This window comes from Dendrobates tinctorius, unplaced genomic scaffold (assembly GCF_039654945.1).
Source record: "Dendrobates tinctorius isolate UK_male_01 unplaced genomic scaffold, ASM3965494v1 ptg000010l, whole genome shotgun sequence".
NCBI classification, from domain to species: Eukaryota; Metazoa; Chordata; class Amphibia; order Anura; family Dendrobatidae; genus Dendrobates; species Dendrobates tinctorius.
In genome coordinates, this window is record NW_027361678.1 from 8,407,278 (window position 1) to 8,429,790 (window position 22,513).

General features: G+C 45.5%; 1 protein-coding gene across 2 annotated transcripts in view; it reads right to left on the reverse strand.

The window, feature by feature from the left end:
* RPAP1 (RNA polymerase II associated protein 1) overlaps nucleotides 1-21,020 on the reverse strand; it is a 128,589-nt gene extending 107,569 nt beyond the window's left edge. For both annotated transcript variants that reach the window (XM_073586378.1, XM_073586369.1), the window contains exons 1-4: nucleotides 20,893-21,020; nucleotides 16,007-16,214; nucleotides 15,677-15,825; nucleotides 14,532-14,624 (exon numbers count right to left, since the gene is read on the reverse strand). In XM_073586378.1, coding sequence (XP_073442479.1) covers nucleotides 14,532-14,624; nucleotides 15,677-15,825; nucleotides 16,007-16,193 — 429 coding nt within the window. In that variant the 5' untranslated portion in view covers nucleotides 16,194-16,214; nucleotides 20,893-21,020. The remainder of the gene's footprint in view (nucleotides 1-14,531; nucleotides 14,625-15,676; nucleotides 15,826-16,006; nucleotides 16,215-20,892) is intronic.
* Nucleotides 21,021-22,513: the final 1,493 nt, after the last annotated feature.

Genomic DNA, 22,513 nt, shown 5'->3' on the forward strand with positions numbered 1-22,513 from the left:
ACGTTTAGTAGACGAGTGACAAGTGTATTCCTTTACCCTGGGGTGACGCATCCTCCATAGATCAAGCCAACCACTACCCTCCATAAACAACGCAAATGAAGAGGAGAGATGAGTGTAAAGAGGAGGTCCTTCCAGAAGTCTCGCTATCCAGTCTAAATCTATAGAGACAGTTATTCATAACTAGATTAAAGTCGCCCATACATATAATGTGTGCATCAGGATAATTTAAAGCAAAACTCATTGCCATCTGAAGAATCGACATATAGTCGGGGGGGATTATAGATACATAATATAACATATGTCTTTGAGTTGATCAATGCATATACAATAACAAAGCGGCCTTCCGGGTCTCTTCGAGCCTCCCTAACCTCCCATCTTACATCTCTGTGTATTAACAATGAAACCCCTCTTGAGTAGCTAGTATGAAATGAGTGGATAAACCACTGTACCCATTGCTTCTGTACATGTCGGGCTGAATCCCTGGTGAGGTGCGTCTCGACCAGAGCTACGATGTGAGGGTGATGACGCTTAATCTGGGAAAAAAACCTTAATTCTCTTACGAGGAGTCCCGAGACCCCTCAAATTCCAGGTCATACAGACAATTTCGGAACCCATGTCACCTCATCTAGGTATGAAATGCTGTATCACGCGAGTGGATTTTACAGGCAACACAGAGATTTTTGGCAGCAGTATCCATATAAACTACAACAAACAGAACTAACAAAAAAGAGAACAAAGAGATCAAAAGTAAAGGAGCAGAGTCCTGCGCTCCTATCGTAGAACAAACATGGGGATACCCTCCACTGAAAACAGTGTCCGGTATGGTTTTTAAGTCAGACGCCAGTGGAAGGAGCTCCAATTCTACAGTCATTCGGATAAATCTAAATTAGCTGCAAACATATCACGACTTTTTGTCACGAGATCCTATATCAGAGCGTAACCACTCAGCTTCCTCCGCCAGATCCGTAAAAAACATGGAAGAGCCTTCATGGACAATACGGAGACGAGCTGGATACATCATTGAAAATAAGACATTCTTTTCTCTGAGCTGCTTTTCAATGTCCATGAATTGTGCCCGCTGCTTCTGGAGTTCCATAGAGAAATAGGGGAATATCGAAATCGTGGCATTGTTAAACTAAACAGAGATTTTTTGCCATGCCAGACGTAATATACTGTAGCATCTCTGTCTTTGCAATTGAGAAGGCGTGCCAGAAATGGGCTAGGTGGACTGCCTGGTGGAAGTGGCTTTGTGAGGACCCTATGAGCCCTTTTCACAGAAAATGTGGAGGAGAAATCATCTCCCAGATTATCCTTAAGCCAGCCCTCTAAGAATTGCTCAGGTTGTTGACCCTCCGAGCGCTCTGGCAATCCCATAATCCGAATGTTATTTCGGCAGTCTATTTTCAAGATCATCCGCTTTTTGCTTCCAGGCATTTATAGAGCCAGCCACTCTTGTTAACCTCCCACCCATAGAAGCTAAGTTATCTTCAAAGTGGGATACTCTCGATTCAACTTCTGTAATGCGCCCCCTCATGGTTTGCATATCCTGTCGGAGACGGCGCACCTTAGAGTGCACATCCTCTATCTTTTTGGTCAGGAATGCTCTAGTTAAAGATATGGCTTGCATTAACTGTTCAGATGCCTACCTAAGAGTTAGATCTTCTTGATCCCCACCTTCCTCACTGTCAGAAGCATGGTTTTTACACTGATCTGTAGCTTTAGCATGTGATGAAATATGTCTGAGAGATCGTGCACTGTCAGATGGATTAGTTTTTGCAAACTCTTTCAGTTTGTCAGCCATCCCTGACCCTTTGGATCGATTCATATTTAACAGTGATGCAAAGTGGCAAGCTAAATAAGCGTTTGTCCACAAAGTCACTTCTTTCACTGACTCCAGCCGCAGTGATGTTAATCCAAAGTATATATATATATTTGTTTAGGCTTGGTAATAGGAATGAGTGCAGAGAGCTCAGAATAAGATAATAAGATGTAGTGCTGAGCTTGTGACTAGCCTGAGGCCATCACCCAGGTCCTGTAACACAGGGTATACTACAGTGCCTTCGGGGGGGGGGGGGGGCGCAGCCCGGGTGTAAAGATCCCTAAGATGGCGGGAGCCGCAGGCCAGCTATCACCAGGGGAGCGCGGGGCTCATGTCCCAGAGGTCACACCACGCTATCCCTTCAAGTGCCTCCAGCGAATCACCGTGCCAGTCCGTCAGTCCCCTTAGAAACGGGATCCGCAGATTGGTATTCTTCTCCTAGCATAGGGCGCATGAGAGAATGGCCGCCATCCACCACAGGCCCCGCACCTCCGCCGGAACACCCACGGAGTTTGCTTCACCGGAGCCGCTTATCGTACCTCCTGGAGAGCTGGAAGCATTCAGGAGCCCAGGTGACCGTGTCACCGGCAGGTATAGAGCACTCAGGGGGTTTGTGTGTAGGAGTGTAGGATAAACGCCAGGATTATGGGAGCTCCTTCTGAATGCATCCTCACAGCTCCACTACATTGCCACACCCCCCAACCAACCATTTGTTTTATTGCATCTAAAATGAAAAAAAATAAAATGAGCCTTTATAATCAGACTAAAAAAAACAAAAACCTTGCAGTCCTTTTGTAATTTAGCATCTATATAGAATAATGTGACATCATGGTAACAGACTACAAGAAACCCTGTGTGTCTTCAGATATTGCAGCCATGTGTTACTCCCTTGCTTCTAGGATCTGCTTTTCACTAACCTATGGACTATAGATGGGGCAGACTGGTCAGACATAGGGTCCCGAAGGTACCGCAATCTGACAAGAAGCCTGGGCAGCTGTAGGTTTAGAGTTCTCAATATATGTATTGGTTTTATATCTCAGTTTTCCAATAAATGAGCATATGTAGGGCAGCCAGAAATGAGGGGCATAATGAATGAGATCAGAAATGTGTTACATTTTGCACAGACGAGTTGTAGTCGTAGGAAGTCAGAGATCTGCGCTGAATGAAGAAGAAAAAAGAAGTCACCGATTACCACTGCATTCACCCGTATTATATAGACTTATACGGTATATAAAGCGCCATTTAAAGGGCTTGACTAATCATCTAATGCAAGACTACACGGCTCCCCAGCATCCTATCTTCGTCCTGCTTGATGGACTGTTCGGAGCAGTTGGCCTGGACTCTGTGCTCTCTTAGTAGCGTTTGCTCCGGGCCATGAATATTGGACAGGGCAAAAAGCTACAGCAGTTCTTGATCTGGAGAACCTCATAATCCCATGTCCTCTGCTCTTAGAACGCCCTTTAGCAAAACCAGATCGAAAACAAACACAAAAAAGTGACAACCTCCCTAGTTAGCGTACACAGCCTGTGCAGGTATCTCAAAGTTGGCTGGATCGGGGGTTGTCCATTAAATACGGCTGTGTGAATGAATATTAGCACTGTAAAGACAATAAGCGCCACGCCTAAATCCTGACATGCGGGGAGATCGCTATTTAAAGTGACAGGCTAAATGTTAATACAATGCTCAATATTTCTGCTTTCGCTGCAAAAAACGTGTAGTAGGTGCACGTGGTATGAAAAATACTTAAAAGTAAGATCTTTTTCTTGATAATGACTTTTTGTTAAAATGATTCTTGTAACCAATGTGTCATTCAGTGAAATTAAAAGTGTCTGCCGCCAGGTCTCCTCCAATGCTTCCCTTGCTAATGAGCTGTCTATGCACGGCACACACAGAAATCCATCATGTTTTATAGTTTCCAAGGAAACTATGTCACTGCATCATGTACATCCAGGCAATGTCACTAATGTCTGAAAATGGATTTCCATGCAAGAGATGAAGTCGATTTGAGAAAGAGCGGAAGGCAACTTTAAATCGTCAGCTTAGGAGGGAGATGCAGGGCTGCGCAGCAAGGTCTGTACCTAGTAACCAATATTTTCCATATCCAACACCCATAATCAGGGGGACAGAGTAAGTTACCAGAAAAAGTAATTACAAGTACATTACATAGCCACATTGTATGGAGACAAATGATTGCCTGCAGTAGTCACATGGCTGGCATATTATCACTGCAAGACCTGTCAACACACAGGCAGGATCACCAAAGTGGCAGGGATTTAACCAGGTGATTATGGATTTATTTCATTTTAGCACATTTGGACCCGTTAGTGTGTTTGTGTGTGAATATATATATATATATATATATATATATATATATATATATATATATATATATACACATACATATACACACATACATACACACACACACATATACAGTTGTGGCCAAAAGTATTGACACCCCTGCAATTCTGTCAGATAATCCTCAGTTTCTTCCTGAAAATGATTGCAAACACGAATTCTTTGGTATTATTATCTTCATTTAATTTGTCTTAAATGAAAAAACACAAAAAGAATTGTCCTAAAGCCAAATTGGATATAATTCCACACCAAACATTAAAAAGAGGGTGGACAAAAGTATTGGCACTGTTCGAAAAATCATGTGATGCTTCTCTAATTTGTGTAATTAACAGCACCTGTAACTTACCTGTGGCACCTAACAGGTGTTGGCAATAACTAAATCACACTTGCAGCCAGTTGACATGGATTAAAGTTGACTCAACCTCTGTCTTGTGTCCTTGTGTGTACCACATTGAGCATGGAGAAAAGAAAGAAGACCAAAGAACTGTCTGAGGACTTGAGAAACCAACTTGTAAGGAAGCATGAGCAATCTCAAGGCTACAAGTCCATCTCCAAAGACCTGAATGTTCCTGTGTCTACCGTGCGCAGTGTCATCAAGAAGTTTAAAGCCCATGGCACTGTGGCTAACCTCCCTAGATGTGGACGAAAAAGAAAAATTGACAAGAGATTTCAACAAAAGATTGTGAGGATGTTGGATAAAGAACCTCGACTAACATCCAAACAAGTTCAAGCTGCCCTGCAGTCCGAGGGTACAACAGTGTCAACCCGTACTATCCGTCGGCGTCTGAATGATAAGGGACTGTATGGTAGGAGACCCAGGAAGACCCCACTTCTTACCCCAAGACATAAAAAAGCCAGGCTGGAGTTTTCCAAAACTTACCTGAAAAAGCCTAAAACGTTTTGGAAGAATGTTCTCTGGTCAGATGAGACAAAAGTAGAGCTTTTTGGGCAAAGGCATCAACAGAGTTTACAGGAGAAAAAAAAGAGGCATTCAAAGAAAAAAAACACGGTCCCTACAGTCAAACATGGCGGACGTTCCCTGATGTTTTGGGGTTGCTTTGCTCCATCTGGCACTGGACTGCTTGACCGTGTGCATGGAATTATGAAGTCTGAAGACTACCAACAAATTTTGAAGGATAATGTAGGGCCCAGTGTGAGAAAGCTGGGTCTCCCTCAGAGGTCATGGGTCTTCCAGCAGGACAATGACCCAAAACACACTTCAAAAAGCACTAGAAAATTGTTTGAGAGAAAGCACTGGATGAGTCCAGACCTGAATCCCATAGAACACCTGTGGAGAGATCTAAAAATGGCAGTTTGGAGAAGGCACCCTTCAAATATCAAGGACCTGGAGCAGTTTGCCAAAGAAGAATGGTCTAAAATTCCAGCAGAGCATTGTAATAAACTCATTGATGGTTACCGGAAGCGGTTGGTCGCAGTTATTTTGGCTAAAGGTTGTGCAATCAAGTATTAGGCTGAGGGTGCCAATACTTTTGTCTGGCCCATTTTTGGAGTTTTGTGTGAAATGATCAATGTTTTGCTTTTTTCCTTCATTCTCTTTTGTGTTTTTTCATTTAAGACAAATTAAATGAAGATAATAATACCAAAGAATTTGTGTTTGCAGTTATTTTCAGGAAGAAACTGAGTATTATCTGACAGAATTGCAGGGGTGTCAATACTTTTGGCCACAACTGTATATATATATATTTTTTTTTTTAAGTCATCGACAACCTCTTAAAATATTTAAGATCTGATCAACAACTGATCTTTGTTGTCAACAACAATTGTGCACTGATGGAAGTACCAATAGGCATTACTTACGCCTTACAGTCCCAACTTTCTAATGGTCCATGCCGGTAGTGGACGTAATGACTTCCCATCCATCTTTCATATGACCGCTGCAACCAATCACTGGACTCATAGATGACAGGCAATCACAACCATCTAGGCTAGTGACTTACTGCAGCGGTCATGTGAATAACCAACAGGATGCCATCACTTATAATCCTAGCAGGGACCAGAACAGAAGCAGTAACGATTATTTTTTATTTTATGCCCTACTTCTTTGCCCATGTTTGGGAAGAAAAAACACAGTAAAGCCCCTTAAAGCAATACAAACTGCATACTTTGATAAATTGACCTTACACCTGATGAGGTTGGTGTATCTACCTTGAAAAATCCATGTCAGAAAGGCAGTGTAATTAATTTTAAAAGCCTAAACTCAGACTCTGCTACTTGTCAAGAACACCGCACTGCACTTGCTCACTGAGCCAGTGCGCGTGTCCCGAGTAAGATAAAGTGTGCTCTAAGATACCTGTGGAGCGGGGAGGCAGCGATGAAGGTGCGTGCTTCAGACCAACAGGACCTGAAGCATGTGACTGCTGGGGGCGTGGCCTAAGCTCCAGAGAGCTAGGAGCTGAAGGAAAACTCCTAGAAGGGTAACTACAGGACAAAGTTACCAAGGGGCATACACAGGGATGTAAACCAGATCAAGAACAAGATCCCGGGAGATGAGATTTCAGCACCGAGATCTCATCTCCTGAGATCTTGGTGCCGTGATCTCCAACTGCGCATGCGTCGCCCCCGGCGGCCATTTTCCCGGAGTCCACCACACAGAAAATCATGGAACTGCAGGGGCTCTGGCCTTTCATAAAATGTCGGCAGAGCCCCGGCAGAGCCCCGGCAGCACCGGAGACACCTGCAGGAGTAGCCAAAAAATCCTGTTTTTTCTAACGCTTCATTGGGGGACACAGGAAACCATGGAACGTCCCAAAGCAGAACCCAAGGAGCGGGAACAGCAGAAAACTCCACTCGGGATGGAGAACTCACCGCTGCCACCTGCAAGGTCTTTCTACCTAAGCTGGCATTCGCCGAAACATAGGGATGGACCCTGAAAAATTTTGCGAACATGTGGATGGAGGACCGATTATCAGAGCAGAAGGGCGGAGGTCCTATGAGTACTGCCAGGAGGCGCACCCTGCCCAGGTAGAGTGTGCCTTAAACCAAGGAGAAGGTGCTCTGCTCTGACCCGGTAAGCCTCAAATTGCCCTCCGGATCCTGCAAGCAATCGTTGACCCGGAGGCCCTCTGCACGCATGAGTCCGTGTTCCGAAAAGGAAGGGGGGGGGGGGGGCGGCCTTAGCTGGATAGACGCACGTTGCCCTGACCAGGTAGCCTGATGAGAGAACACTACAGAGGATGAGTCCAAGCCAGCCAAAAAGGAAGGGAATCAAGAATGACGGGTAGAGCCATGATGAGAACGTTCGGGAAGAGCACTGAACCTGTGATCCGCAGAATGTGCAAAAACCACTGTCACAGTCTCTGCAAAGACTCTGGGAATGGTCGAGAGCCCAAAAGGGAAGGAGACAAATTAAAAATGGACCCGTCCGTCACAAAACGAAGAAATCTCTGATGCCCTGAAGAACGTGAATAAAGGCTTCAATGGAACAAAAAACACCTGCGGATCCCAGGAAGCAATTACTGAACGAAGAGACTCCATCCTGAGAAGACAAAGAAGGTCTCCTCCGTTCAGTAATCTTAGATCCATGACGAGTCACGTAGAGGAAAATCTACCAGGACAGGTCCTGGGGGATCTACCCCTCACGTCACGGAAACGTCTGGAGGATTTAAAGGAAACCTATTTCCTATACTGGCGAACCTGTGGCTTTCTCTTGGTGGGACAACTCCTCCGTAGAAGGGAAACGTTGAAAGTACCAAAACTCACATGACAAAAGAAGAAAGGCGAGGATTGGCCTGAGGAAGGAGAGAACTCGGCCCTCCAGTGGCCTCCTTAATAATCTGATCCAACTTGGAGCCAAACAGATGGGAGCCCTGGAAAGGCAAGTTGGTAAGGGACTTCTTTGAGGATAAGTCCACCTGCCACACTTAAGCCAAATGGTCCTTCGGATGGCATCTGTATTGCTTGACGCCCAAGCACATGCAGCCGAGTCCAGGGAGGCGGATACCATGTACTTCCCTGCATGAGCAATTTGGTCAGCCAATTCCTCCGGTCGGGTTCCAGAAAGAATGCCCTGATGGAGCTGATTAGCCCATGCCATTATCGACTTTGCCACACAGGTGGAGGCAAAGGCAGGGTACAATGAAGAGGTGGCCGCTTTAAAGGCTGAACTCGCAAATGATTCTATGAGCCTGTCATTGGTGTCCTTGAGAGTTGTTCAATCCGGAAGAGGGAGGACTGTGTTGGTAGATAGTCTGGAAACCGGAGGGTCCACAGTCAGAGAAGTGGTCCAGTTAGCAGTGAGATCAGGGGAAAAGGGATATAGGATGCTGAGGCGCTTCTCTCTGTGAAAGCGGCTGGTCGGGTTTTCCCATTCCTTGGAAAGTACCTCCTCAAATTCTCTATGAGGGGCAAAGACCTTAGGAGCTGGTCTCAACTGTCTAAACGAAACCAACTGTTCTGTGGGTTCCGTAGCGTTATCCTTGATGTTAAATGTCTGGTTGACAGTCACAATGAGGCTCTGGACCATGTCTCTCCTATTAGAGGTCCAGTGAGAGTCCGGGTCTGAGCAATCCTCGGAAAATACATACAAAACTGCCATGGCAGACTCCAGGGAAGAGACCTGGGAAAAAGATGTCCTTCGGCAGAGATCAGATCTAGAGAGAGGGAGCGGCAGGAAAGACTAAAAATGACGCTCCCGCCTAGATCTATTAAGGCCCCTGAGGGTAGTCACAGCCGGAGACTCATGCGATCCGACAGTAGCGACGGAGGAAGGAAGGAAAAATTTGTCAAGGACGGACACCAGGGACTGAGATACCTTGCTAAGGTCCATGACCGCATGCGACAGAGACGTAGCCCACACTGGGATGGGGGCACCACTCTCTCCTGGGGCAAAAAGGGACTTCTGGGTAGCAGGCGCAGGGGTGCTGCTGCAGTCCTGACAGCGGGGAGAGGACTGGCCTGAATGGAGTTTGCAATTACATGAGGTGCAATCAAAGTGTCTGACAAGAGCAGAGGAAGAAGAGGAGGCAGGAAGACGAGAACGCTCTCCTTTAGGGTTAGGAATGATGAGAAGCAGACCCACTAATGCCAGAAGGTTAGGGAACAGAGGGAGATTGCAGAGGAGAGTGTCAGTCTGCAGAGTAGAGCTACTCACAGGAAGATGCAAGTCCTGAGGTCTGCTTCCGGACTGTAGAGGGCTCCAAGAGACAACCAGGGCTGCAGGATAATAGTGGAGGAGATGAGAGAGTTCCCTGTAGAGATGCCATCTTCCGGGATTGGATGACAGCAAATGGCGACCACAAGGAGAAAGCGCACACAGAGGGAGAGAAGAGGGATGTTACTTCAAAAGCCCGCTCGGCGAGGCCGAAAGTGGACAGAGCTACCACCAGGAAGTGGGCAGAGCTTGAGCCACAAACAAGAGGGGAGAAGGCGTTCTTTCAACGGGCGGGAAAAAAAGCCCGCCCGAAGATGCCCAGAAGGGGACGGAGCTAACTGCTCGAGTTAGACCGCACTTAAGCCGGGGTCTAAATTCATAACTGAGGCCCAGAGACAGGGGAGGGCGGCGCGGAGGTTTGGACTGCTTGTCAGGTGAAGGGGGGCACAGGCCCCCTTTAGATCAAAAACGGCCTATATCTAAAAGGAAGGCCCCTCTACTACAAACTCTGAATAAAAGACAGGGGAAAAAGAAGGCCCCTTTAACAATAAACCCTAGAACAATAGACAACTGGGGGGATGGGAAGTAAAATTCGTCCTTCTCCTTCTGTCATCTTCCTCCATCTTTACATTATCCTCATCCTTCCGTTTTTTCTTATTCTTTGTCCGGATCTTCTCCCCTGACACCTCTGGGCACCTGACAGAGAGAAAAGAAAGGGAGATGTACCTCTCCATCCAAATTTTGCTTGGATGTCCGATCCTCTTGGGAATGTGAGACGCCCATGCCTCCTGAAACCGACAGGCTCTGGTGGGCAAGTGGGAAGAAGACAGGGGCCAGGACCAATGTTCGGATCACCTAAACACTCTTCTGTGTTAAGAGATAGGGTCCTGCCGGCTAGACATATGAGGATATGGGGTATCAGAGTCTTTACATAAAAGTACAGTTGTGACTGTTCACCCTGCATCCCTCCAGAGTAAAAAAGAAACGACGAACACTGAGGTAGATATGAGTCTAGTAAAAGACCCGTGTCGAATTCTTACTGACACTAAGCTAAACTGAATATCCTAGTGACGGTCGGTTGGGTATAATACTGCTGAGGAGCTAACTTTTTTTGTGCAGTGTCAGCCATATAGTGGCAGCAGCACACACCCATGGTTTCTTGTGTCCCCCAATGAAGTTACAGAGAAATATAATTTTGCTAGTTGGATTTTTTTTCTTTTCCTTGACTCCCATGTAAGTTTTTTGTATAGTAGACTCTTTTTCTATACATTTATGAAACATTAACAGGCTATCAAAGGCACAGCGGATGTAATCTATTTTTGGCTGCATTAGTTTTTACCACTACGGTACTAACTAAAATGTGTTTTTTTCCAAGGAGCCCTAACTTAAAGATTCCGTGCTCAATAATTACCAAATGAAATAATATTAAAATAAAGTTCTGTTCACACTAGTCTCGTGTGTGACGTTTGTAAGAACAAGACTTAATCTTGACAGTGTGTGCTGTGCACGTTGTAAAAATTCACAAGTCTGCAGTTGCATAGCGACTGTAGACTTTCGTCAGAAGATCAGAACAACCCATTTAAGAGCACAAACGTGAAGTTCGGATTAGCACAAGCTGTGATTTTCTTTGCAAGTACTATGCCCAAACGATTGACTGAATTGTAGCACTGACTTAAAGTGCAATTTCAACAGCAAATTTCTGCTCATAATGAGCTTTGATCAGCTACATGAAAGTCAATTGTAGCTTGTTTAAACCCTTCCTTACATTGGACGTACTATTCCGTCCATGTAACTTGGGACTTAAGTCCCATGGATGGAATAGTACGTCATACGCGATCAGCGGCGCTCACCGGGGGAGCGCCGCTGATAGCGGCCGGGTGTCAGCTGATTATCTCACAGCTGACACCTGGCACTATGTGCCAGGGGCGGTCACCGACCGCCCAGGCACATTAATCCCTGGCACACGGCAATCAAACATGACCGCAGTGTACCGGGGGCATAGGGAAGAATCGCGCAGGGAGGGGGCTCCCTGCAAGCTTCCCTGAGACCCTCGGAGCCACGCGATGTGTTCGCGCTGCTCCGAGGGTCTCCTCCCTGCAGGCCACCGGATCCAATATGGCCGCGGTGACCTTCGGGGTCCTGCAGGGAGGCGGCTTTCTCATTGCGTGCTGAGAGCAGGCACTGAGAAAGCGTCGGCAGTGCCTGTCAGATCGCTGATCTGACACAGTGCACTGCAAAGTGTCAGATTAGCGATCTGACAATTTATAGTAATGTCCCACACTGAGACATTACTATAAGGTAGAAAAACAAAAATAATATGTAAAAATAAAATTTATAAAAAATTCCTAAATAAATTTTTAAAAAAAATTCCCCAATAAATTCTTTTTTTTTGTAAATAAAAAAAACAATAAAAATACACATATTTAGTATCACCGTGTCCGTAACACCCACCCTATAAAACTGTCCCACTAGTTAACCCCTTTAGATAACACCTTCAAAAAAAAAAAAAAAAACCAAGGCAAGAAACAATGCTTTATCATCATACCACCAAACAAAGAGTGCAATAGCAACGCGATCAAAAAGACATACGTATATAAACATGGTACCACTGAAAACGTCATCTTGTCCTGCAAAAAACGAGCCACCACACAGCGTCATCGGCGAAAAAATAAAAAAGTTTTAACTCGCAGAATAAAGCGATGCAAAAATAATTATTTTTTATACAAAATTGTTTTTATTGTATAAAAGCACCAAAACATAAAAAAGATATAAATGAGGTATCACTGTAATCGTACTGACCCAAAGAATAAAACCGCTTTATCAATTTTACCACACGTGGAACGGTGTAAACACCTCCCCCCCAAAAAGAAATTCATGAAATGCTGGTTTTTGTTCATTCTGCATCCCAAAAATCAGAATAAAAAGCAATCATAAAATGTCACGTGCCTGAAAATGGTACCAATAAAAACGTCAACTCGTCCCACAAAAAATAAGACCTCACATGACTCTGTGGGTCAAAATATGGAAAAAATTATAGCTCTCAAAATGTGGTGATGCAAAAACTATTTTTACAATAAAAAGCGTGTTTTACCGTGAGACAGCTGCCAAACATAAAAACCGCCATAAATAGAAAATCAAACCCCCCTTTATCACCCCCTTAGTTAGGGAAAAATAAAATTTTAAAAAAATTTATTCCCATTTTCCCATTAGGGTTAGGGCTAGGTTTAGGGCTAGGGGTGTGTTACAATTGGGGGGTTTCCACTGTTTAGGCACATCAGTGGCTCTCCAAACGCAACAGGGCGTCTGATCTCAATTCCAGCCAATTCTGCGTTGAAAAAGTCAAACGGTGCTCCTTCCCTTCCAAGCTCTGCCATGCACCCAAACAGTGGTTCTCCCCACATATCAGGTATCAGCGTACTCAGGACAAATTGCACAACAACTTTTGGGGTCCAATTTCTCCTGTTACCCATCGTAAAATAAAACAAATTGGACCTGAAGTAATTTTTTTGTGAAAAAAAGTTAAATGTTCATTTTTTTTTAAACATTCAAAAAATTCCTGTGAAGCACCTGAAGGGTTAATAAACTTCTTGAATGTGGTTTTGAGTAGGGTCAGGGGTGCAGTGTTTAGTATGGTGTCACTTTTGGGTATTTTCTATCATATAGACCCCTGAAAGTGACTTCAAATGTGATGTGGTCCCTATAAAAAAAATGGTGTTGTAAAAATGAGAAATCGCTGGTCAAATTTTAACCCTTATAACTTCCTAACCAGAAAAAAAATTTTGGTTCCAAAATTGTGCTGATGTAAAGTAAACATGTGAGAAATGTTATTTATTAAGTTTTTTGTGTGCCATATCTCTGTGATTTCAGGGCATAAAAATTTGGAAAAGTGCAAAATTTTCAAAATTTTCGCCAAATTTCCATTTTTTTCACAAATAAACGCAAGTTATATGAATGAAATTTTACCACTAACATGAAGTACAATATGTCACGAGAAAACAGTGTCAGAATCACCGGGATCCAAGGAAGCGTTCCAGAGTTATTACCTCATAAAGGGACAGTGGTCAGAATTGTAAAAATTGGCCCGGTCATTAACGTGCAAACCACCCTTGGGTGTAAAGGGGTTAAAGGCCTGTTCACATTCCCATACAGCATGCATTGTGACAGCCGTACATCTCCCGATGTTAACAGGAGAGGCTGGTGGCTGCATAAACGATCCGTTCAGACAATTAATGAATGTTTTGTTTGCCTCTCGGCTGATGGGCGACACTTTTATAAGGATCTATCACCAATTTTCACTAGTTTCCCAGTTAACAGATAAAAGTGACCTGCTTGAGTCTTGCAGTCACAATGTTGCTAGAGCATCTTGCACACAAGTCACTGTGATACAATCCGTTTTAGGTATTGAAGCCACAACCAGGAATGGATAAGAAAGGCAAAGAAATATAATATTTCCTTTATATTCTCTCTTTTAAGATCCACTTGTTTTAAAAACTACCGGTAAATGTATAATAACGGCACGTGAATCTCAGCAGATGGGAACAGTCAAGAGAAGCCTATATCCAAGGCTGAAGCAATCACTAAATGTCACAGAAAAGCCAGTTTGGATCTTTGATCATCATCGTTTGAGTGCTATTGAGTTTTTTTTTCTATATTGATTTTATAGAGCAATGGTTTTAAAAGGTGAGATTTACGATGGTCTGAGCTGGCTTTTTCCCTAGTCATCATCCTATGCTTAGTCTAGCGTACACTTCTTTGAAGCAGGCAGGGAAAAAAAAGCACCTAGGCTGAGCAGATCAATGCAAAGGACAGAGTAGCTGGAGAAGAGTGGGCTACGGTCACATGTGATGGCTTTGTGGTATTTTGGCCATTGCACAAGTCAGGTGGGATTGAAATATAAATCTCCTTCATGCAGAGTGGCACAGGCAGCAGACATCATGACCAGCATTGGAGCAAAGACTGTTAAACTGGCCTGACAATTGTCCGCAATGTATCCTACAATACAGGCATACAATGGGATATGTTGCCATTAATATATTACTTTTTAACTCTATCTTTTTTATTTCCCTCAATAAGCTATCAGTAATGTATGTTGAGTGAATGGTATAATATGTATTGGTGGAGGTGTAGGTGTCATATTCCCATCCATATAACATAGAAAGGAAAGTTTGTCAACATCATAAAGCCAGACAACCCTAGCAAGAAGATGCACAGATACACACTGAGCAAAAAACAGCAGTCTCTTACCACACTGGTTATCTCCGATCTGTGAAAGACTCGAGGAAATGCTTCTCCGGTGGGGAGAGGAGCTGTGATGGTAGAAGCACTTGTGTCTCGCTCCTTAAAAACAAGGAAATCAAGGAAAAGTTATCAATGCATGGTATACAGTACTGTGCAAAAGTTTTAGGCAGGAGTGTAAAAATACTACAACTTAAGAATGTTTTCCAAAGTAGAAGTGTTAATGGTTTATTTTTTAGCAAGGAACAAAATGCAAAGTGAGTGAACAGTAGAGAAATCTAAATCAGATCAATCATTGATGAGACCGCAGTCGGCCTTCAAAACATCAGGTCTTTCAATTCTTCTCGGTACTTGTCACTTGAAGAGGTTTTGAAGGAACTCGGCAGAGAGGTTGTTCCAAACATCTTGGAGAAGTAACCACAGATCTACTGTGGATGCGGCTTAGGTAAATCCTTCACGAATTCACAGATAGATTGGATCATGTGAGATCAGGGCTCTTTGGGGGCCATATGACCACTTACAGGACTTCTTGTTCTTTTTTACGCTGAAGATGATGATATTAGTGGTTAGTCCTCCAAGATGTTTACAACAAACACCCTGCCGAGTTCCTTCAAAAACTGTGCACAATTAATAATAATAATTTTATTCAGCAGCATGACATACACAGACAATAAAGGTGCCTACAAGAATTGATGCTGTTTTGAAGGCAAAAGGTGGTCACTCCAAATATCGATTTGATTTTGATTTCTCTGTTGTTCATTCTCCTTGTGTTGAAAAAAAAACTATTAACACTTCTATTTTTTTAAGCAAACAGTTTCATGACTGGCTAATAAGGGCTATCGCAGTGAATGACACGTATGGTGTGAGTGCTCAGCGTTGCAAGCATGCTTAATAGGGGGAAACATGGAAAGTTGACTGAACGTGCATGTGGCACTTTACATATAGTCTGGGAGTTGAAGACATAATTGAATGCATTTCTGTGCCTCCTTTAGACTTGTGGGGTCACTCAATGGAAGACCACTTTATGGGTATGGGGGGAGGCAGACGCTCCTCACAACCTGAACAGCCTGTTTTTGTACATAAACTAACTTCATGGAATTCCTCTGTAATCTCTCAAGCGGTCATCTACAACACACTGGCATAATCTTACTCACTATGATTTTTGAGATGACGGCCGTGATGTGTTCGTCATGTCTTTCACATATGTCTTCTAGATCTTCCTCAGCAAAATGAACCCTTGTTCCAGCAACTTTTGATATCTTAGTTGGCCCCGGGGTCAAAATAGGAGGCAAATCAGAAAAATCTTTAAAAAGAAAAAAAAAAAAAAATGAATGTTGAATGGGTGTTCTTAAGTTTCCAAAGGATAGCAGATAACTTTACGGTCACTGGGGGTCCAACCATCGTGGCCCCCACGATCTTGAACGGAACAAAGGTCGCACACAGACCTATAAGAATATATACATGCAGCAAGTATCAGTCCTTACCCTGCAGTGACACAACATCTCTTCCTGCTCCTTCAGCAGCCCCCTTGCTTGCTTCTTCAGATTCCCCTTTTCGTTTATCCGCCTTCCTAACAACGGTGGCCGACGCCGATGCTCGGGCAGCAAGAAACTGCTTCTGGAATTCTAAAAGATCTTCTTCAGACTCCCCCGGTTTAGGTCTTGATAGCATTGTGATTTTCTTTTAGAATATCTAACAATATAAAGACACATTTATGGTAAGGTTCTGTTAAGTTAGGACGTACTTACAATATTATTACATATAGTGGCTATCTGGCGCTAATGACGTTACGACCCCACACACTTGCCCAGATGCGTGCATGAAAGGCAGACATTGTACTCCTCCTTAGAATAGGACATATGTACGATACCTGATCATGCATGCGTCTTAACAGCTTTGTGGTGTCACGTCATCAGCAATGCTCACTTCTGATGCAAAATTCAGTGGCCCATTCCACAAAAGCTGCCCCTGTCCATGGCTACCATTTAGTCTACATGTTTTATGCAGTTATGTAGCCAATTCAGCCATTAGCTAATGCAGGGGACTTCACCACGGACAGCTCAGTACCCCCTCTATGAGCTAGAGCACATCCTCTATCCACATACGGTACAGACCAAAAGTTTGGACACACCTTCTCATTCAAAGAGTTTTCTTTATTTTCATGACTATGAACATTGTAGATTCACTCTGAAGGCATCAAAACAATGAATTAGCACATGTGGAATTATATAATTAACAAAAAAGTGTGAAACAACTGAAAATATGTCTTATATTCTAGGTTCTTCAAAGTAGCCACCTTTTGCTTTAATTACTGCTTTGCACACTCTTGGCATTCTCTTGATGAGCTGCAAAAAAATGGAGTCTTCTTCCTTCTATTCTCCTTTGTCTACCACCACCGAGCAGGACTGGTTTTTTTGTTTTTTTTTTAATACGGGCTGAGGATCGCTGGCGGCTTCAATTTGGGGGAGCTCCTTCCATGAAATAAGCCAGTCTGAACCCGAGCGAATAAAAAATCAGAGTTGCCCATGTGACTATTGGTCAGTGAAGTACGGCACCTCACTGATTAGCACCAGCCCGCGCACAGTCCATGTGCATCTCATTTCCACATAGACTATTGGTCAGTGAAGTGCCTCGCTCATTAGCACCGGCCCATGTGCAGTCCGTGTACGGCCCATTTTCCATACAGACTATTGGTCAGTGAAGTACCTCATTGATTAGCACTGGCCCGTGTGCAGTCCGTGTGCAGCCCATTTTCCATACAGACTATTGGTCAGTGAAGTACCTCATTGATTATCACCGGCCCGTGCCTAGTCCATGTGCGGCCCATTTTCCATACAGACTATTGGTCAGTGAAGTACGTCATTGATGATCACCGGCCCGAGCGCAGTCCGTGTGCGGCCCATTTTCCACACAGACTATTGGTCATTGAAGTACCTCATTGATTAGCACCGGCCCGTGCACGGCCCATTTTCCACACAGACTATTGGTCAGTGAAGTACCTCATTGATCACCGGCCCGAGCGCAGTCCGTGTGCGGCCCATTTTCCACAGACTATTGGTCAGTGAAGTGCCTCATTGATTAGCACCGGCCCGTGCACAGTACGCATGTGGCCCGTTTTCCACACAGACTATTGGTCAGTGAAGTACCTCATTGATTAGCATCGGCCCGTGTGCAGTCCGTGTACGGCCCATTTTTCACACAGACTATTGGTCAGTGAAGTACCTCATTGATTATCACCGGCCCGAGCGCAGTCCGTGTGCGGCCCATTTTCCACACAGACTATTGGTCAGTGAAGTACGTCACTGATTAGCACCGGCACGTGCACTGTCCGTGTACGGCCCATTTTCCATACAGACTATTGGTCAGTGAAGTACCTCACTGATTAGCACAGGCCCGTTTTCCACGCAGACTATTGGACAGTGAAGTACCTCACTGATTAGCATCGGCCCGTGCACTGGCCGTGTACAGCCCACTTTCCGTAGACTATTGGTCAGTGAAGTACCTTGCTGATTAGCACCATCCCGTGCGCTGTCCGTGTACGGCCCATTTTCCACACAGATTATCGGACAGTGAAGTACCTCACTGATTAGCACCGGCCCGTGCACTGTCCGTGTACAGCCCATTTTCCACACAGACTATTGGTCAGTGAAGTACCTCGCTGATTAGCACCGGCCCGTGCACTATCCGTGTACGGCCCATTTTCCACACAGGCTATTGGTCAGTGAAGTACCTCATTGATTAGCACCGGCCCGTGTGCAGTCCGTGTACGGCCCATTTTTCACACAGACTATTGGTCAGTGAAGTACCTCATTGATTATCACCGGCCCGAGCGCAGTCCGTGTGCGGCCCATTTTCCACACAGACTATTGGTCAGTGAAGTACGTCACTGATTAGCACCGGCACGTGCACTGTCCGTGTACGGCCCATTTTCCATACAGACTATTGGTCAGTGAAGTACCTCACTGATTAGCACAGGCCCGTTTTCCACGCAGACTATTGGACAGTGAAGTACCTCACTGATTAGCATCGGCCCGTGCACTGGCCGTGTACAGCCCACTTTCCGTAGACTATTGGTCAGTGAAGTACCTTGCTGATTAGCACCATCCCGTGCGCTGTCCGTGTACGGCCCATTTTCCACACAGATTATCGGACAGTGAAGTACCTCACTGATTAGCACCGGCCCGTGCACTGTCCGTGTACAGCCCATTTTCCACACAGACTATTGGTCAGTGAAGTACCTCGCTGATTAGCACCGGCCCGTGCACTATCCGTGTACGGCCCATTTTCCACACAGGCTATTGGTCAGTGAAGTACCTCATTGATTAGCACCGGCCCGTGTGCAGTCCGTGTACAGCCCATTTTCCACACAGACTATTGGTCAGTGAAGTACCTCGCTGATTAGCACCGGCCTGTGCACTATCCGTGTACGGCCCATTTTCCACACAGGCTATTGGTCAGTGAAGTACCTCATTGATTAGCACCGGCCCGTGTGCAGTCCGTGTACAGCCCATTTTCCACACAGACTATTGGTCAGTGAAGTACCTCGCTGATTAGCACCGGCCCGTGCACTATCCGTGTACGGCCCATTTTCCACATAGGCTATTGGTCAGTGAAGTACCTCATTGATTAGCACCGGCCCGTGTACGGCCCATTTTTCACACAGACTATTGGTCAGTGAAGTACGTCACTGATTAGCACCGGCACGTGCACTGTCCGTGTACGGCCCATTTTCCATACAGACTATTGGTCAGTGAAGTACCTCACTGATTAGCACAGGCCCGTTTTCCACGCAGACTATTGGACAGTGAAGTACCTCACTGATTAGCATCGGCCCGTGCACTGGCCGTGTACAGCCCACTTTCCGTAGACTATTGGTCAGTGAAGTACCTTGCTGATTAGCACCATCCCGTGCGCTGTCCGTGTACGGCCCATTTTCCACACAGATTATCGGACAGTGAAGTACCTCACTGATTAGCACCGGCCCGTGCACTGTCCGTGTACAGCCCATTTTCCACACAGACTATTGGTCAGTGAAGTACCTCGCTGATTAGCACCGGCCCGTGCACTATCCGTGTACGGCCCATTTTCCACACAGGCTATTGGTCAGTGAAGTACCTCATTGATTAGCACCGGCCCATGTGCAGTCCGTGTACAGCCCATTTTCCACACAGACTATTGGTCAGTGAAGTACCTCGCTGATTAGCACCGGCCCGTGCACTATCCGTGTACGGCCCATTTTCCACACAGGCTATTGGTCAGTGAAGTACCTCATTGATTAGCACCGGCCCGTGTGCAGTCCGTGTACAGCCCATTTTCCACACAGACTATTGGTCAGTGAAGTACCTCGCTGATTAGCACCGGCCCGTGCACTATCCGTGTACGGCCAATTTTCCACATAGGCTATTGGTCAGTGAAGTACCTCATTGATTAGCACCGGCCCGTGTACGGCCCATTTTTCACACAGACTATTGGTCAGTGAAGTACGTCACTGATTAGCACCGGCACGTGCACTGTCCGTGTACGGCCCATTTTTCACACAGACTATTGGTCAGTGAAGTACGTCACTGATTAGCACCGGCACGTGCACTGTCCGTGTACGGCCCATTTTCCATACAGACTATTGGTCAGTGAAGTACGTCACCGATTAGCACCGGCACGTGCACTGTCCGTGTACGACCCATTTTCCATACAGACTATTGGTCAGTGAAGTACCTCCTTGATTAGCACCGGCCCGAGCGCAGTCCGTGTACGGCCCATTTTCCATACAGACTATTGGTCAGTGAAGTACCTCCTTGATTAGCACCGGCCCGAGCGCAGTCCGTGTACGGCCCATTTTCCATACAGACTATTGGTCAGTGAAGTACGTCACTGATTAGCACCGGCCCGTGTGCGGTTCATTTCCACACAGACATCACTCAGACCAGAAATGTCTTCGCGCGACCGTCCAATCACCCTTACTACATAGCTTAGCATCCCTTACAGGAATGATATGTTGTGAAGAAGGACTGACATGGGGAACACTGCACAGATCCACTCCACAAGGCAGCAGGTGTCAGAAAAACTGGCTACTGAAATGAGGGAGACAACAAGGCGGAGGTCTAGAAAAGGCAAAAGATGGAGAGGTTGCCCATAGCAACCAAAGTGGAAACACTGCTCGGGGTAACCAATCAGACATTCCATTTTAACCAGCACTGAGATGCTAAGCTTTGATTGGTTGCTGTCATAGAAGCAGTTAACTGCACGGGACCCTATACGTATCGCTTGTCCAGCGCAGTTCTATGGAGTCAGTGATGACTGTGGCGCTGCTTTACGGTGTGTAAACCTCTTATAATAAACTGCACACAAGTTAAAAACAACGCGAACCACTCACCTATGTCAGTCACTGCTTACCACATGGTACACACTTCCGCCCTCACATTCCCCGTGACGTCACTTCCTTCCTATGGAACGCAAATGCAAGTTCGAATGGATGCAATGTGCGCATGCGCGATGCCCGTTCTGGCGGGATTCTTTTTCCTAGACTTGATTTGAGCTATTTTTTTCTATCACTTGATTAAATATCTTTTCCTTATTAAACTACCTCATGAAGTAACCAGTCTGCATGCTATGGTTTCCCCATAAGTGCAACATACATTAGTCCAGACCCTGTAAATGAGCTGCAGTATGCAATGTCACTCTCACCAGAGCTAAGAAGCTGAGCTGTGATTGATTGCTATGACCAACAGTTTTCCCACTTGGCATGGTGGGAGAAATCTAGCATCCCCAGGAACATAAGCTCCCAGCCATTCTCTGCCCCCCAGAAAGGAGCAGAGATCACATGACAGAAATGAATCCCCCTCCTGTGTGCCCATATACCCATCATACATCCTCCATCATATAGGCACATCTTCCCTCTTAAAGGGATCATTGGTATGGAAGTCAGAGCAAATCCATTCAGCGCTTTGGTTTTGACCCCAGGCCTCTCTTAAAGGGATCCCCGGTATGGAAGTTAGGACCGTTCCACTCAGCTCTGTGGTTCTGACCCCAGGGTCTCGTAAAGGGATCATTGGTATGGAATTTAGGGTAAATCCTCTCTGCGCTTTGGTACTGACCCCAGGCCCTTCTTAAAGGGATCTCCGGTATGGAAGTCAGGGAAATCCATCCAGCGCTTTAATTCTGACCCCAGGCTTCTCTTAAAGGGATCCCCAGTATGGAAGTCAGGGCAATTGCCTTGAAATGCTCTGGTACTGACCCCAGGCTCTCTAAGGCTACTTTCACATTAGCGTTTTTTTAGTGCTGCGCTTCATACGCAACAGAAACGCATGCAAAAAACCGCATCATGAGTTTTGCATGCGTTTGCTTTTTTTTAGGCGAAAACGTTTCTAGCCATGTTAACTCTTAAAACGCATGCGATTTTAAACGCAGGCGTGCGCATGTCTATGTGTTATTTTGGTGCATTCCGTGCGCATGCATTTTTTTGACACAGGCTGGACGGACCAAAAATGCAACAGGTTGCGTCCGGCGCGCCTAGGCGCACCCTACAAAAAACGCATGCGCACGAAACACATACAAAAGCGTGCAAACGCTAGACCATGCGCCCCCATGTTAAACATAGGGGCGCATGCACTTGGACGCGAACGATGCACTGCGCTAAAAAACGCTAATGTGAAACCAGCCTTAAAGGGATCTCCAGCATGGAAGTTAGGGCAAATCCCTCGGCACTCCGATTCTGACCCCACAGTTCTATTAAAGGGATCATTGGTATGCAAGTCTGGGCAAATCCACTCAGCGCTCTGGTTCTGATCCCAGGCTCTCTTAAAGGGATCCCCGGTATGGAAGTTAGGGCAAATTCATTCAGCGCTCTGGTTCTGACCCAAGTCCCCTCTTAAAGGGATCCTCGGTACGGAAGTGAGGGAAAATCCACTCTGCGCTTTTGTACTGACCCCAAGCCTCTCTTAAAGGGATCTCCGGTATGGAAGTTAGGGTAAATCCCTCAGCGCTCTGATTCTCAC